The sequence below is a fragment of the Harmonia axyridis genome, chromosome 2 (genome assembly GCF_914767665.1).
Source record: "Harmonia axyridis chromosome 2, icHarAxyr1.1, whole genome shotgun sequence".
Taxonomy (NCBI): domain Eukaryota; kingdom Metazoa; phylum Arthropoda; class Insecta; order Coleoptera; family Coccinellidae; genus Harmonia; species Harmonia axyridis.
Genome location: NC_059502.1, coordinates 34,996,545 through 35,012,606, shown reverse-complemented (window position 1 = coordinate 35,012,606; position 16,062 = coordinate 34,996,545). Strand labels below are relative to the sequence as shown.

Sequence of the window (16,062 nt, the reverse complement as noted above, 5' to 3'; positions counted from 1 at the left end):
GATCTATCGATGACCTTATTGAGTATATTATGAATTCTATGGTGGAACTGAATTTTTATTAATATTTATCATAGGTACTCGACACAAAACACGTGTGTGAAATCCGTTATAAGGGTATGTGTATGAAATTGGATTTACTGTGAATTATTTGGTTAAATAGTAGAGATTTTGTTTCAACTCAAATACCTTCTTTTGATTTTCCTATCTTATCTGCTAAATCGTGTTCTGCTATGTCTTCACTTTCCGTGGATGTTTCAACCCTGAGTTTTTTCGGTATTTCTATTATTTTAGAACTCTCCTTGTTTGCAGGGATTTTCTCCAATTCTTCACTTTTTGATTCGACTGATCCAATAATCACTGCTTTTGATGGTGTACCAGGAGTCATTAATATCTCTTCAGCACTATCTACTTCTGGGATTTCTGGTATCATAACTTTCAAGCTTTCCTTTCTTACAATTTTGGACTTCAATGACACCGGTAATTCATCACCAACAGGAGTTAAGGGAGTGTTTGCTACTTCTTTTTTCTCAACGTTTTCCACTGGCGCAGAAATGCTTCTACCAATTTTTCTTTTATCTTTCTCATCAATGTTCTCCTCTTGTTTCATTTCTGTTTTCATTTCATTCAACTCTTCAATGAAAACCTCTTCTTTAGTACTAGATAATGCATGCCTTGGTTGTGGCAGATTTACTTCCTCTACTTCTTTTTCTTCTATGAGTATATTTTCGGTAACATCGATTTCTTCAATGGTTACTGAAGAAGTTCTTCTTGGTTTTTTAGGTAGTGTAAATGTTTCTTCCGCAGGTTCAGCATTTTGATCATATTTAATATCATATTGGGCATATTCAGCATTTGCAGATCCTGGAGATTCTATCACAGGAGTATTGGGTTCCTCGACAAGTGGATTTAGTGTAACAGTGAGAGTTTCTTGCATAGTCATGTGTTTGTTTTTAACTGGACCTATTTGCATGAAATGTGAAATTTGCTTTATTTTATCGAAATTCTTGTATTTTTGATTCTATAAAGTACGGTTCGAAGATTTCAGAGTTCCGAATTATTCAAAATTTCGATTGAAATATACGGATTTGAGTGAAAAAAAAAGGTTAGATGAGATGATCAAACAAAAAACAAAACAACTACGAATTATAACTACGCTTCGAAACAACACAAAAGCTATTTATATACACTATGTATTTATGAAAACGTATCCCCCAGTAATATTACCATCTTCAAAATAATCCAATCACGAAAAAATATCAATCAATTAAAGAAAATTGGGAACAAAAATTTCAATTACTGGGTGTTACATTTACGTGTATTTACCATTTTGATAATCTCCTCCGAAAAATAGGAAAGCAGACAATAAAAGCAAAAGTACTATAAAAAACTGTCGAGTCTTTCCAATTCTGTCCCAACATGAATGAAATCCTCTCTAACCGTGAATTTATATACATAATTTTCCTTATAAAGAATAATAATTTTCATCACCATACCTTTCTCTTCATCATCGCTAACTTCCTGTATTTGAACTTTTTGCGAATCGTCTTCAACGATCTCGATTTTCAATTTTTTGGGTTCTTCTCCTGTTTCTTCGATAGCGTCCGTATGTGTAACTTCTGGAATTAGTTTTTTGAGGAGGAACAGTTAGTACACTTAACATACGAGTACAACATAAATATATACGAAGTGATATAGAGAGGAACGCCCATTTACACATGCTACAAAATTAGCAAACTTGGATATAGAAAACCTACTGATAGTGGTCGCGCCAAAATATCAAAAATTTAGAACGAACCTTTTCCTCGCGAATTCAGCGATTTCAAGCCTAAAAGAAGAATAATTCACCCTATTTTCTATTATTCGTTATCCTGAAATCAGTAATCAATCACTCTTTTTACAATTTCGCCTCTTTACAAGTCCACTTTTCATTGTTTTTTCCAACTTGTTTGTAATAAGAAAAAACAGAATCCCTATTCATACAGAGCCATTCGGCTCAAAGTTTCCTAATGATTTTATAAATATTCTTCCACGACGTTAGAGTTTCAGTTAGAGTAACAACCTAATATGCTTACAAATCATACTTTGACGGTACCTAAACTGCACAACGTACTCAAAAAAATTTGATTGCAGATCTAAATTTTTATGTGGTTCATTTGTAGAATTTTGTCAAGAGTGAATACTCAGCTTCCTTGAAATTTTGTCGTCAAATGTTAAATAATAATAGGTCATAAAAATGGGAAAATTCACGTGAAGAGACACTTGATATCCTCGATGGATATCGCACTTAATGTGGAATGAATATTAATTCGACTAATTTCACAACTACTGAATTTTGCTGACGAAATAAAATGGAGAAATCCACGACGAGTACACGTGGTATTCTTTGAAAGATATCGCACGTACTGTGCAATGAAAAACAAAGCAACTAATTTACAATCAATAATGAAAAAGTTTTCAACTTGGAATATTTGAAATTTCGGGATTTCCGAAGAATCGCGGAAAATCTTTTCATTTTGGTGAATCGATAGGTTAAAATCTAAATTTTGGTGAAGTTAGCGCCCACCAAAAGCCTCTAGTACTGATATATTAATAATAAAAATTCAAAATTTGTGTTGATATCATAACCAGAACCGAAGAAAATTTAAGCAGAATATCGATAAAAAATAAAGCACTGATGTGAAGCCATATCAATCACATATCATATATCCCCATATCCCCCATTATGTGGACTCCAAGAGCGCAATTGACGCATCAGTGACGAGCGCTCAAAAGTTCACTGACTTCAGGACAGAGGTTTCCTCTTTTTTATGTACTATTCATGCTGATCACAAGGTTACTCTGACTAGTCGTTCAGTAGAATGGCTTCGCATATAACAATGTTAACAATACAAAAACCAAAACTTATTCAATTAAATTGATGAATCCAAAACCGACGCATTCGCCATTTTGTGAAGCTTAGCTTCTGTATTTGATTAGGATGCTTTAAAATGCTTCCCATATCAATATAAATATGAAATTTCAAAAGAAATAATACGAATCCAACCGAAAGTTATCTTAATGAATTTCTTTTCATACGAGATCAAAGCAACATTCAAGCAAGTTAAATATGAATGCTCCGTTCTCCTGAAACAAGCGAAGGAAAAACTGATAGATTTTATTTCAAATTCAAATATATGCTCACGAGGTCAATGATATGTATGATATTTATGGTGCGTGTCCTCTCATATCACTTAGTATAGGCACATAAAGAAAGGTTCTGACATAAACAACATAGTGGACGAACAAGGTTTGAACAGAACATACACTTGGGATATTTATTGCAGGATTTTCATAATAATGAGTTTTTTTGAGATAAATTTAATTATTTCAAATTCAAAGTGAAATTTTTGGGATAAATCCTGCAGTATTTTTGGGATCTTGACACATCACTTGTATCAAACCAAACTACTTACTGATTTGTAGTGAAAACTACCATTCAGGCTAGCGACAAGAATTAGATTTATCATGAAGGATGAAAAAGTATTTAATCCATTAGTATTTTGTTCATGTTGTAAATACATTTGAAGGTATCATTTTGGATTTTTCTAGAATCGTACAGTGACATTGAAATAATCCTCATTCAATTTCTGACGATTTAAGGTCATAAGATACCTATGATTAAGTTCCTTGATGATATGCTAATATTTGAGAAAGGAATTCTTGGAGCTATTTAAAAAAAAACTTTTTATGAATGTATGTCGTAAACGTGCTAACGTTTGACATACAGGATGGTAAAGTTTCCAGAAAAAACTTTTTTTTTAAATCAGAATGATGCTATTCCCTCAGAAAGAGAAGAATAAAATAAAGAAAAAAACACATTGAGGTCCAATTATTTACCGTTTACACAAAAAAGGATTTGAGTTTATATTCGAACTTATTGATATTTAATAATTTAAATTCAGAAGGTAATGAGTCATAAAGGGAAAATAGAGCTCTAATTAAAACCTCTCAAGAACAAGTAGTATTTCTGGAATGTACATTTCAATGTCTCAAAAAATCTGGACTATTGAGATTAGAGCGAAAGTGGAATAATCGCCTCAACTTCATTATACAAAGAATTTATGTTGCCTAGTTTTGTGGGAAATAGGCTCTAACTTTCTCACACCTTAAGTCAAACGAAAGCAAGAGATTTTTAAACTTTTTTCTCTTTGTCCTTGTTCAATAATACTTTGGATTCTCCTGAAGATATTTATTTTCAAAGTAGTGCCTACTTATAAGAAATAATTTGGAGCCCGCGAATTTTGATTATAAATTATGAGGAACACTTCGTATGCCCAAAAAAATCGTTTTCAAGTACTTTATCATGCGAAATAGATACTATACCACTTTGACAGGAACGTTCATTCAAATGTAATGCCATCATTAAAATTCTAATCCTCCATTAGGAGGAGACTATTGGCTACTTGCACCATTTATTGGAGGATTGAAATTTTAATGTAGCTTTAAATTTTACAGAAATTTTCTGCAACTGTGTGTATATCTAATAGCGTATTCGACTGGCTGCACCCATCGCGAATTAATTCGAGCCAATTATGTCATTGGCTGGACAAAAATTCGAATTAATTTGCACTGGTGTAGCCAGTCGAATACGCTATAATTGAAACTTGAAAATCACTCTGACGTTTTTTGATTACCTTATGTCACAAATTGTCCTCTTGCTTTAATATAACAAGAGCCACAAATTTAAATGAAATGTTAAAAGTTTTGGGAAATTATCCATTTTTGCGTGATTATTCCGAACAAACGAAGATAAATATCGAAAAACAATGGTCAGTTATAGACTTATTTCATTTTTTCTATTTCGGACCGAGCCAAAACATTGCCTTCATCTGGCAACCACGAGAAAACAATTCGATATTGTAACAAAAATCATTTATGGCCCCCACTTATTGTTTTCTCGATTAGTATAGAGAAGAAACTATGTACCTTAAATTAGTTTAACAAGAACACTCAGCAGGAGCCATGAACATTTTGATGATGTCATTTAAGTAGCGAATATTTTTTAATGTACCAATTGCACATTTTAGCATACTCGTACCTTTCATCAATGCTAAAATATACAAGAAGGTCTTGACCATTATTTTGGTATTTTGAAAATTGATGGTTTTGAGTAGATATATTTATTTTTCCTTAGAAATAGCACAGAGAGATACAGTACATATTTACATATTTAGAGTATTTCTCTGTGCCGATAAAAGTTTATCCCCAGCAACAGTTTCTCAACTAAATTCTTGAGTTCTGCTGGAAACCATCTACACTTCCACTCTGGAATCTAGAGCTTTTGATGAATCACTACCAATGTTTATGTCTAAACTAGCAAAGGACACTTCTAGGAACTTTATGAAAGAAATTGAAATTTTCTAGAATCCTTAAGAAGAAATAATAACGCGAGAAAAATTAATATTTTACTTACTGTGGACTGTAACCAGGCTCTTACTGCTAACTGTACCGAGCTCGTTCGTTACATATACTTCATATTCCCCTTGTTCTTCGTATTTTATCAGACTGACATCAAGATTATATGTTTCATTTCTTTTTGAATCCCTCGATATTTTGATCCTTGCGTCAGCATTAACTTCTCTGCCATTCCTGAGCCATTTCACTTGAGGGGCCGGACAAGCTTCAATCTCTAATTCTAAGTGAAGTGTAGCTCCTTCTTCAACAGTAGTGTCTTTTAGTTGCTTTATTATGCGTGGGGCACCTTTGAAAATTAAATAATAATATATCAATCACCATGATATGATATGACTTCAGAAATCATAATATACCTACTTGATTAAAAGCCTTAAAGTAGAGAGTAATTTGATAATTTTGAATATTTTTATTTGGAAAATTATACTTCTCGAAAAAGGTATTAGTGACAGGGAGCATTCATTTTTTCATGACCAAAAAAAGACCAGAAATTTTGTTTTTCAGTCGATGCATATGTATATTGAAAAATATTTTTCCATTAACGGATTATTTTATATATTTTGAGAATTATAATTGAATTCTTGGGGTTTCAATTATTGCACCATTAGGATTTATAGGGGTGCAGCTTTAGATATTTGCGCAAAATGCAATGTTTCATTGGTCTATGTACATTCAAATCATATACACACTTTCGAATGGAGAGGTCGGGATCATCACGAACAGACCGATTAACCCGTTCCACGTTCTTTTTCGTTCTCAATAACCTTGAGTGCCCGGGTTTTGGTTCATCTATTGTTGAACCGGTCTCCTCAAACTTTTTTACCTATCTCCGATTGGAAGAATGCAATAGTGGCATTCTTGTAAAATTCGCGTACGCACAACGCGTGACCCGCCCTCTAGAATTTTTCCATAGCGACTACATTTTCAAAAGCTTGGTTACTGATTTACATATTTCACGTGACCTTTTGTTCACGAGGTGAGCTACACAAATATAAACTTTTTTTTAAAACCTTGTAATATAATAATAGGGGTCTACTCATTTGACTTACAATTCACAGTGAGTTTAGCACTAGTCTCCGCTTCTCCACATTCGTTGCTCAATTTACAAGTGTATTTGCCAGTCAAAGAGCTCGATACTTCTTTAATCACTAATTTCACACCATCGTCATACTCAATGCTTGTGAATTCTGATTTTGTTTCAGTGAGTTCCATCTCATCCAGGTACCTACGAATTGGATCGTTTTCATTTTTGATTTGGAAAAACTCCATTATTTATATGAATATTATTTGTATCTTACCATTTGACTTTTGGTTTGGGGAAAGCTTCTAGCTTCACATCAAATGTAACATCACAATCGCCCTCTGTTACTGTCATGTTATTCAGAGGTTTGGTAATTTTAGGCCCCTTTTTAACATCTACCTTGACCTCATCTTCAACTGTTCCATGGATATTCATAGCCTGTAAATATGATAAAATGTATTGAATGATCAAATTCATTCAGAAATAGGAGAATAAATTCATTATGATATGAATTGAGATATAAATTCACATATTTTAGACTCTATCAATTCTAATCCTTTAAATTTAATATAATTCACTTAACCTCACCTTGAATTTGTATTTAGCTGCATCTGTGGTAACAGCACCTGAAATTTTCAAAATATAGGAATCCCCTTCCTCTTTTATGGTATAATGAGAATCTGATTTTATTTCCACGTCATCTTTGAACCATTTCACTTCCGCTTTAGGCTTCGATTCACATTTTATCACGAAATCAACATTCTCGCCTTGGGACACAATCTTGCTCTTCTCTAAGCCCTGAATTATTTTGGGTTTGCTGAAAACATCTAACTCCCAGAACTCGGAAACTTGGGCCATCTCATTCATAGCGACTACCGAATATGAACCTTGAAGAAGTAAATAGTATTATTGTCTGCAAAATATTCGAAAGAGTGAAGAGCTTATGCCTTGGTGTTCATTTACACTATCTTGAAAATTTCAAGTCTCTAAGTTATTCTTTAGAAAGCTCCATATTTATAATAGAGCCATAAGCTTTTCACATACATTTGGGAAGATAAGTCTTCTGGGGGAATGGAAAATAAAAACCAAGATTTGAGAGTGAGAAGTCAATAATAAATGCCGAATACAGCATACATTGAACAAATATTCTATATTTTTTGAAAAACGGATTTGACTTTCTGAATATCTCTTTCAATTAATACATTAAATACACATAATATTATAAATAACTAGCTTATAGTTTTCGAGATGAGAAACTTTGTGCAGAAACAAAGTGTTTCATCCCATATCTTACCTGTATCTTTGATTGATGTTTTCTGTATAACAAGCGAGTATTTATCCCCTTCTTCGACAAACTTTACTCTTTCGCTCTTTTTTATCTCTTTACCGTTCTTCAAATACTTCACAGTTGGCTTGGGTACGCCTTCTATTGTCATGGTCAATTTGAGTACTTCATCAGCATGCACTGATGTATTCTCAATTTTCTTGGTTATTTTCGGTGGAGCTGGAAGAAGAAATCATGAAAAATTCATCTATGTCCGACATTTTTTTAATGTACCTTTTACAGTCAGTGACATTTCTCCAACATCACTGCCCAGTTCGTTTTCAGCTACGATCGTATATTTACCAGCATCTTCAGATTGAACATCTTTGATGACCAGAGAGATGCTCTCTTCATCTTCATAAAGTATCCTAAATTGAGGTCGAACAGAAGAGTTTGTTATCTCTCGATTATTTGAATTTTACTCACTTATATTTCGAACCAGCTTCGATAGTTTTATTGTTGTGGGTGAATTTAACATTGGGCTTAGGATAGCCTTTCACTTGCAATTCGAGCATAGCTGATCCACCGGCTGTTACAATAGGATCTCTCTTCTCGATCACTAGTTTAGGTTTCTCTGGTTCTCTGAATATTTGATTGATTGTTCCTGGGAATATAATGATTTAAAGGATACTTCTTCATTTATATCATTATGGTAAAATTGATCGAATAAGTAGTTTCAAGGAAGGAAAAATTGCGCGATAAAATCAATTGATTAAATAGAATTGATTACAAAGAAAAAAAAGAAATTATATATGCAATGTTGACTAAACTTCACTGTGGGTCCTTTCCGGCCTAGGGCTTGAACTCCTTCGTTGCAATACACAAATGATTTCTGCTGAATGTAGTGATTGATCGAGAAAAATGGCTTATATGTGTTTTAAGAAAATTATCTTTTTTGAATTAATTTTTACGGTCTCATTTTCTGGTTATAGTTTCAGCTCTTTATTTAAGTTTTAGTAGCATGAAAAAAAATTGTCATGATAGTTCATAATATGAAATAAAAATTCACTTGGAAAGACCATATTCTACAGAGTGTGGAAGAAAATTGGAAGGCTTTGAAATAGTTACAGCGCTTTTAACAGCAGAAAACATAGGAATGCACTGACCATGAACTCGGTGCTCTAGGTAGAGCAATAAAAATTTTGATTCGATACTGAACGTTGAGGATTTTGATCATGAAGAAATATGATGAGTTTGAGTTTTCAGATCCCCTGTGGTTGTTTCAAAGGAATTTCAGCTCTTTCAGATATAGAGAACACATTACGAATTAGTGAAATTTCCAAATATTTTGCGTTCTACTAAAGTTTTTTTTTGTAGCAAAATTGAGCATATTTTGAACTGTCCAATTCTTCTACCTTACCCTACCCTTATATAAAGACGCACCTAATGAGGATGGGTAGTTACTCACCATGCACAGTTAATTCTGCGCTACAGCTTATATGCCCTCTAGAAGTTTGAGCTACACAAGTATAAAGACCAACATCTTCAGGTCTTACATGCTGGAAAACAAGAGCTAGAGAATCTTCATCATCACCCATGAGGACTTTAAAACGTTCTTCAGGCTCGAAAGGTTCTCCATCTTTCTTCCATAAGAATTCTGGTTTTTCCCCAGGAGGCAATGTCTCTCCTTCTGGCATATCTTCAAAAACTTGTTTATCTTCTGTGGAAAATATTGAAGTGTCATGGATACTAAATATTAGAACCTATTAAAAAACTGTGGCCAATCTTACCTGTTACAACAACTGTAGCCTCACTACAAGCTTCTCCATATTTATTTGTAGCCACGCATTTGTATACACCAGCGTCCTTTTGCTTGACCTCGGGAATGACAAGTTCGTAAAAACCAACATCTGAATGATCGCGTATGATTTGATAGGGTTCTGTATTATCAAGAATTTTCAGACCATCTTTGAAACTGGAATTTAAGTATATTGATCGTAAAAATAAAGCAATCCTAAATTTGGTGCTATCAAGCCATTAAATTAATATTAAATGGGTTGATGAAGATACGAGTTCAAAACATGCCTCAAAAAAAAAATAAATAAATAACGAAGACATTGAACTAATACCATAGGTCAGCTGTTTTGTGAAATAGGTTTTCTAATTCCAGACAAAGTATTTTCCCTTCCCTGAAATTTACACTCATACAGCAAATTATTGATATGTAAAATTTGATCCACGTTGCGCTACTGGAATTTGCTAAAACGCGGTAATTTGTCAATTCATCGTACGTGATTGCTGGCCGATGAATCGGCTACGGATGCGCGTATCCAGAGAATTTCCTGGAAGATTTTCAATTATTGTGGAGACTGAGAAAATATGCGTACTTTGTTTCAGCCACTACTAGCTGAATTTGATATTTGAAATTTGATTTATTTGCTTGAATTTTGTTGGGTTTCTCGGTAAGTGTTCACATTAATATTTACAATTAATAAGTAATAATCTCATCAGGAGGAATGAATTAATTTTAAAACAGTAGTTTTTTTTCGAGAGTCATTCATCTTGTAGAAACATATTCAGGTTTGGAAAAAGATTGTATTTTAAGAGAAATCAATGAATCATTGTGAAGAGAAAGTGATGCCATTAACGATGAGACAGGATATCAGCCAAACGGCCAACATAAATATAGTTGCAGAATCATATCCTCGATAACTTCACCGATTCCATGTTTAATGATGTACAGTACACTTATCTCTAGGTTCTTCAATGTAGATTCATTTTGAAGAATAAAAACGAATCTACATTGAAGAACCTATATATTTCCTTACTGATGTAAGGAAATCGTTTAATAGATTCTTTCAATTTTTGAGAGAGACCTTTGTATGGCAATTTAGAATAAACCCAGTTATTTTTTCACGAAAAATTTTATTGTTTTTGTTTTATATCACATTAAAAATTGAAATATTTTTCAATCGTACCTGAATTATTTCTACGATGAAATCGATATGGTGGAGGTGTAAAGAACGGAATCGATTGTTAATATTACATATCGGAAATAAACTGTCGGGGTCAGAAGAAGTATACTCACAAGGCAATTTCAGGGTTTGGTTCACCAGCAATCTTCACCATAAATCTCAGGTAAGTATTCTCCAGAAGCTCTGTATCTTTTAGAGCTACAAGGAATTCTGGGTGATCATTCTTCATTCTATCAGCTCTTTCTTCAGGTGTTACTGAAGAATGAAAATAACAAAATTAAAAGACGGTCTTGGTTGTTACATGATGAAAGCCAAACTGGACTATCACAGTAAAATAACACGAACATTAGGATGATCGTGCATATGTGTTCGATTTATGACGATTTGCAGTACGATATTGTGTATCTATGTATTAAGTCGTTTTTCTACAGATACTGATACACATTTTGTATTTTACTGAACTATACACACCGGCAAAATTGGCAGAACGAACAAAATCTCAATGAAATTTGTAGTTCATTTTCTCTTGAACCCTTGGACTTATTTAAGCAAAATATAACAGTTCAGATGCCGTCCCCATTTACTTCTTTTTTGTTTTATTCAAGGGTGCATAAAAAGAGTGTGGACGATTAGACAGAAGTGAATGTTCACGAACGTTCAAATTTTGCTCAAGTTTTCTGAAAATTTTCTTTTTTTTATATTGCGATAAGTGAAGTGCTTTAATTTTTATCTATAAATTTACTCCCATCACTTTCATATTTTTCTGTTTCGGAAAGATAGATCAGATTTCAAATTCTGAGTAAAATGTTGTAGAACATTTAACTAACTTGACTGACTCGCATGAAAAAAACTTTTTTTTTATTTGAGCACTAATGCATATATATCTCGGTAGGTCTGAAATACATCGACTATGACTGAACTACAGTCCTAGGAGTCAAATTTGGAATGAAGTGAGGTAATGAAAAATGAGATAATGAATAAATGAAAATGTATACACATAAACATTTATTAAAAACATAAAAATGTGGGTGAAATGAAGAAGATTGGACCATGCCTCGAAACGAATGAACCATCTGTCTCAAGAACATAAAGGTCACACTGTGATTTCAACGCCATACCATACTAACATTCATGTACGATCAACTGCGCAGAACATGAAGCACTACTTTTTTCATTGGTAGCAATAGCTGTGTACAAGCCGGAATCTTCTTGCTTGACTTGCTTGATGATCAATTTATATTCGTGAGATTCTTCACAAGAAGTGAACTGGATGCGACCAGACATCTTATCTTGGCCGTTTATGGGCCTGTTGTCTTTGTACCAAGTGAAACTTACTGGCGCTTTGTTGAGAGCCACTTCGAAGTGAGCAGTTTCGCTTGCTAGTGATTCAAAAATATTAATGAACAAGAAGAATACATAGGCGTACAACTTTGCTTCCGCCGTTTTTCGAAATTCAAGGCTTTATTGTAAAAAACTGTCTATACATTTATGATTCAAAGTATTGCCCATCGTTGGCCACTACTTTTTCCCAGCGTTCGAATCCGGTGTTGACAAAACTGGTCATTTTTTGAAGCGATCCACGAATCGATCTAATATTTCACTTCTTTATGTAAGACCAGAAGTGATAGTCAGTCAGGACGTGTGCCATTGATCGAAACAAGTGATAGTACGAGGGAGCAAATCCTGGAGAATACGGAGGGTAGAATAGGGCGTTCCATTTCAACGTTTCCAAGTATATCTTGGCCACTTTTGCAACTTGGGGTCGAGCATTGTCATGCTGTTAAATCACTTTATCATGTCTCTCGTTCATCTATCAATGCTCGGCTCGAAAGCATTAATTGCGTTCGATAACGATCGCCTGTAATTGTTTCAGTCAGTTTTAACAACTCATAATACACAACGCTGAGCAGGTTCCACCGAATACTGAGCATGGAACCGCGAATATTCAGTTTGGCTGTTGACGTGGAAGCATGGATGGAATATCCCCATAGTTTTCTGCGCTTGGGACTATCATAATGAACTCATTTTTCATTTCCACCCACAATGCAATGAAGAAATCCTTTCCGTCTTCACCTTGCAAGCAGCTGTTCACAAGCAAACAAACGTCGTTCAACATATTATCTCGGCTTCAACTCGTACGACACCTTATTTCCTTATTTCTGAATCATTCCTATGACTTTCACGCATCTTGAATTAGCTTGTTGCGTCACTCCCAATGATCCTACCAATTTTTTTTGCGTTTGACACGACTCTTGATCAAGTAATGCCTCCAATTCTTCATCTTCGAAAAACTTCTCTCTTTCACCTCCATTCTGGTCTTCGACGTCAAAATCACCGTTCTTGAAGTGTTCAAACCATTCTCGGCACGTTCTTTCAATAATGGTGGCCTCATCATAGTTATTTGAAAGCATTCGATGAGCCTCAGTCGCAGATTTCTTCATATTAAAGCCGAAAATTAAAACCTCCCGCAAATGACGACAATTTGGCTCGTAAGCTGACATGTTTAATCAAGAATAACCTTATGATTCAGACACAAATCGACTAATATTTCAATGGCGTTATGTTTACAAATACATCAGCTTATTGTTTGACATCTACGATCTATTTATTTCGATTACCACACACCTCTACAGTCATCTACTGCAAAACGACGGTAGCAAAGTTGTACACCTAATATTAACTTGGATTTTGTTCTGAATTTTTCCATTTTCATAGTTCATGGCTATTGTTCGAATTTTTGCCAAGATGATATTGTTAGGACTATCATGAGATTTTTTTTAGATATAATTTAAAAAGTTATCATTGTTTAAAAAATAGATGCAGACCATCATCAATTATTTATGACGAAAAGGAATAAATTTGATTGCAGAATACGAATTTAAAAATAAAATTGGTTCGTTGAAAAAATTCGAGTAAGACATAAATCTGAAGTCAGATGCTTCAGAAAGCTTCTTGGTTGGAGGATACATTTGGACAATTGAGTTTTACACGTCAACATTTAAACCACGCTCAAAGTTGGACAAAAAGTTATCAGGGTTGATTTCAAAGTTGATTGAATAGATGCACAAGAAACACATAAGAAATCCTTACTTCTTTTCGGTGCTTTTTTCAGTTTTTTGTTGTTATATTGGTATTCAAAAAATTAATTCGATCAATTTTTCTAAAATATGAACTTTACTTTTCAATTTACTCTGATTTGAAACAATAAGATGCATGTTGATTTATAGTCCTTTACTGGTTCAATTTTCCTTGATATCAAAATTTGGTCTTTTTAGTATATAAGGTCTACAAAACCAGAAAAAAACTACTTACGCTCAATATTCGCTCCTCGCATGGTCTTGACGAACCTAGGTTTTCCATCATCTTCATCTTCAAGTTCATTCACTTTTTCTGAAGCTGTTTTTCCAGACTCCTCCTTGGTAGTCTTCATAGTGAGCGAAATGGAATCCGCTTCTTGAGTATGTTTTGTGGAAACAGATGATTCCTGCACTTCGGTAGAGCCTTGAATCGAAACTTTTTCTGATACCAACGAAGATTCAACTTTCATTTGTTGAGCTTTGATTTCTTCTTTAACTTCCACATTTTTGTTGATTTCGGTTTTGGAAGCACTGGATATTTCGTTGATCTGAGTCTTCGTTTCTGTTCTTATCTCTGAGAAATATTCAAATGAATGTATATGGTCAAAATAACAAAGGACTTCGAAGAATACAGTAGTAAAATTTGTAACTAATTGTAGTCATCTTGTTTGTGAAAAGATGTTCATCTTATATTTTGAAATAAGATGCTACAGAATTATTTACTATCGAAAATGAATAACACTAAAATATAATTTCTTTTTTGTTTTTCAAATGGATTGAAATTTGAAATTAAACTAGATGAAGACAATAATTTTTTTTATATACATACAATCGACAAGGTTCTCCAAAAGTACAAATTACTTGCTTTTCGACCATCAATTAGTTACTTATTATATTCTTCACGCTTGAAGGAAAATTAACTATCATCAACTATTCATTAAAAATGAATTCTTGTTAGTCAGAATAATTAGTGAAACACAAAATGTAGTGTTGATTTGTTTGAATTAATTTGGTGACCATGATTATAGAATTGAAAAAGAGTTTGATAATCAAGCGATTCCAAATATTGATAATTCGTTGATTTTGCATAATTGGAAAAGGTTGTTGAGAACCTATGTATATTTCATTTATATTTTCAGAATAACTCACCATCTTCCTGTTTATCAGAGCTGCTACTGATTTGTCTTTTGATTCCAGTACTACTTTCTGTAGATTCACTTCTCAAATATTTATTTTTGTACCTACTATAAGCATCATCTTCACCATTATTTTCAATGCTCTTTTTCCTAGAAGATTGCCTTGAATATTTTCCTCCTGTGCTATCTTCTTCCCTAGACTTCGTTCGAGAATATTTTCTCGAGTATTCCAATTCCTCATCTCTATTTTTCGAATCGCTTCTAGAATATTTTCGAGAATATTTGGCATACACATCTTCTTCATTCTCCTCTTTTCTAGAGAAAGAGTAATCATCGCTTTGCTTTGAATTAGTTCTGGAATACCTCTTCGTATACTTCGAATAAGAATCGTCTTCTTCAAGCTCTTTGTCATCCTTTTGCCTGGAAGTACTCCTAGAATACTTGCTAGAGTATTTCGAGTATATGTCATCTTCCAAGTCTGTTTTCCGATCCACAGAATCTGTCCTTGAGTACTTCTTGGCGTACTTTGAGTAAACATCTTCGTCTTCGTCTCTAATAGATGTTGAGCGTCTTGTATATTTACTAACATAGTCTTCTTCATTTTTGTTGTCTGGTAGTAAAATTTCATTCATGAATATATTATATTCTGATGATTATTTTATTATACAAAATATTCCATTTTAAGGTGAATGAAATGAAAATTTGATATCTCGTAAATAAACAGAGAGAAAAGCTGTCCGATAAATTAATGTTTATTGAACTTAATGATCTTTCTCGATTCGCTCAATCATAGATACTAAAATTCAAGACCTAAATTTGGACTAGGTTGTAGGTCTCATAGTAATTCCCGTAAATAAGTAAAACATTCAGAGAGAATTGAAGATTTAGGATTCGCAGCACAAAAACGTTATCCTCGATAAGACACGAATATGAGAAATGGGGATATTTGCAGAATTACAGTAATTTTCCTTATACCAAAACAGCAGTAGACAAAACAGAGCAGAAATGATATATCAAAGTAAAGCATTAGGATATGAAATTCCAAAAATAACCCACTTGGAAAACTACAACAAGTAAGCTTTGTATTATATAGTCTTATAATAGAGAGTTTGAAGTTGAGATTATTAAGGTCATTGAT

At 33.5% G+C, this 16,062-nt stretch overlaps 1 protein-coding gene across 14 annotated transcripts in view; it reads right to left on the bottom strand.

The window, feature by feature from the left end:
• LOC123673523 (obscurin) overlaps positions 1 to 16,062 on the bottom strand; it is a 124,529-nt gene that overhangs the window by 54,511 nt on the left and 53,956 nt on the right. For 8 of the 14 annotated variants that reach the window (XM_045608047.1, XM_045608052.1, XM_045608048.1 and 5 more), the window contains 15 exons: positions 14,938 to 15,534; positions 14,024 to 14,362; positions 11,839 to 12,090; positions 10,825 to 10,966; positions 9,527 to 9,711; positions 9,205 to 9,456; positions 8,223 to 8,400; positions 8,031 to 8,164; positions 7,767 to 7,976; positions 7,061 to 7,359; positions 6,750 to 6,910; positions 6,501 to 6,676; positions 5,453 to 5,740; positions 1,494 to 1,616; positions 187 to 960 (listed from right to left, as the gene is read on the bottom strand). In XM_045608047.1, the coding sequence (XP_045464003.1) occupies positions 187 to 960; positions 1,494 to 1,616; positions 5,453 to 5,740; positions 6,501 to 6,676; positions 6,750 to 6,910; positions 7,061 to 7,359; positions 7,767 to 7,976; positions 8,031 to 8,164; positions 8,223 to 8,400; positions 9,205 to 9,456; positions 9,527 to 9,711; positions 10,825 to 10,966; positions 11,839 to 12,090; positions 14,024 to 14,362; positions 14,938 to 15,534 (4,110 nt within the window). The remainder of the gene's footprint in view (positions 1 to 186; positions 961 to 1,493; positions 1,617 to 5,452; positions 5,741 to 6,500; positions 6,677 to 6,749; positions 6,911 to 7,060; positions 7,360 to 7,766; positions 7,977 to 8,030; positions 8,165 to 8,222; positions 8,401 to 9,204; positions 9,457 to 9,526; positions 9,712 to 10,824; positions 10,967 to 11,838; positions 12,091 to 14,023; positions 14,363 to 14,937; positions 15,535 to 16,062) is intronic. The other 6 variants (XM_045608055.1, XM_045608060.1, XM_045608051.1 and 3 more) reach the window with 5 other exon arrangements.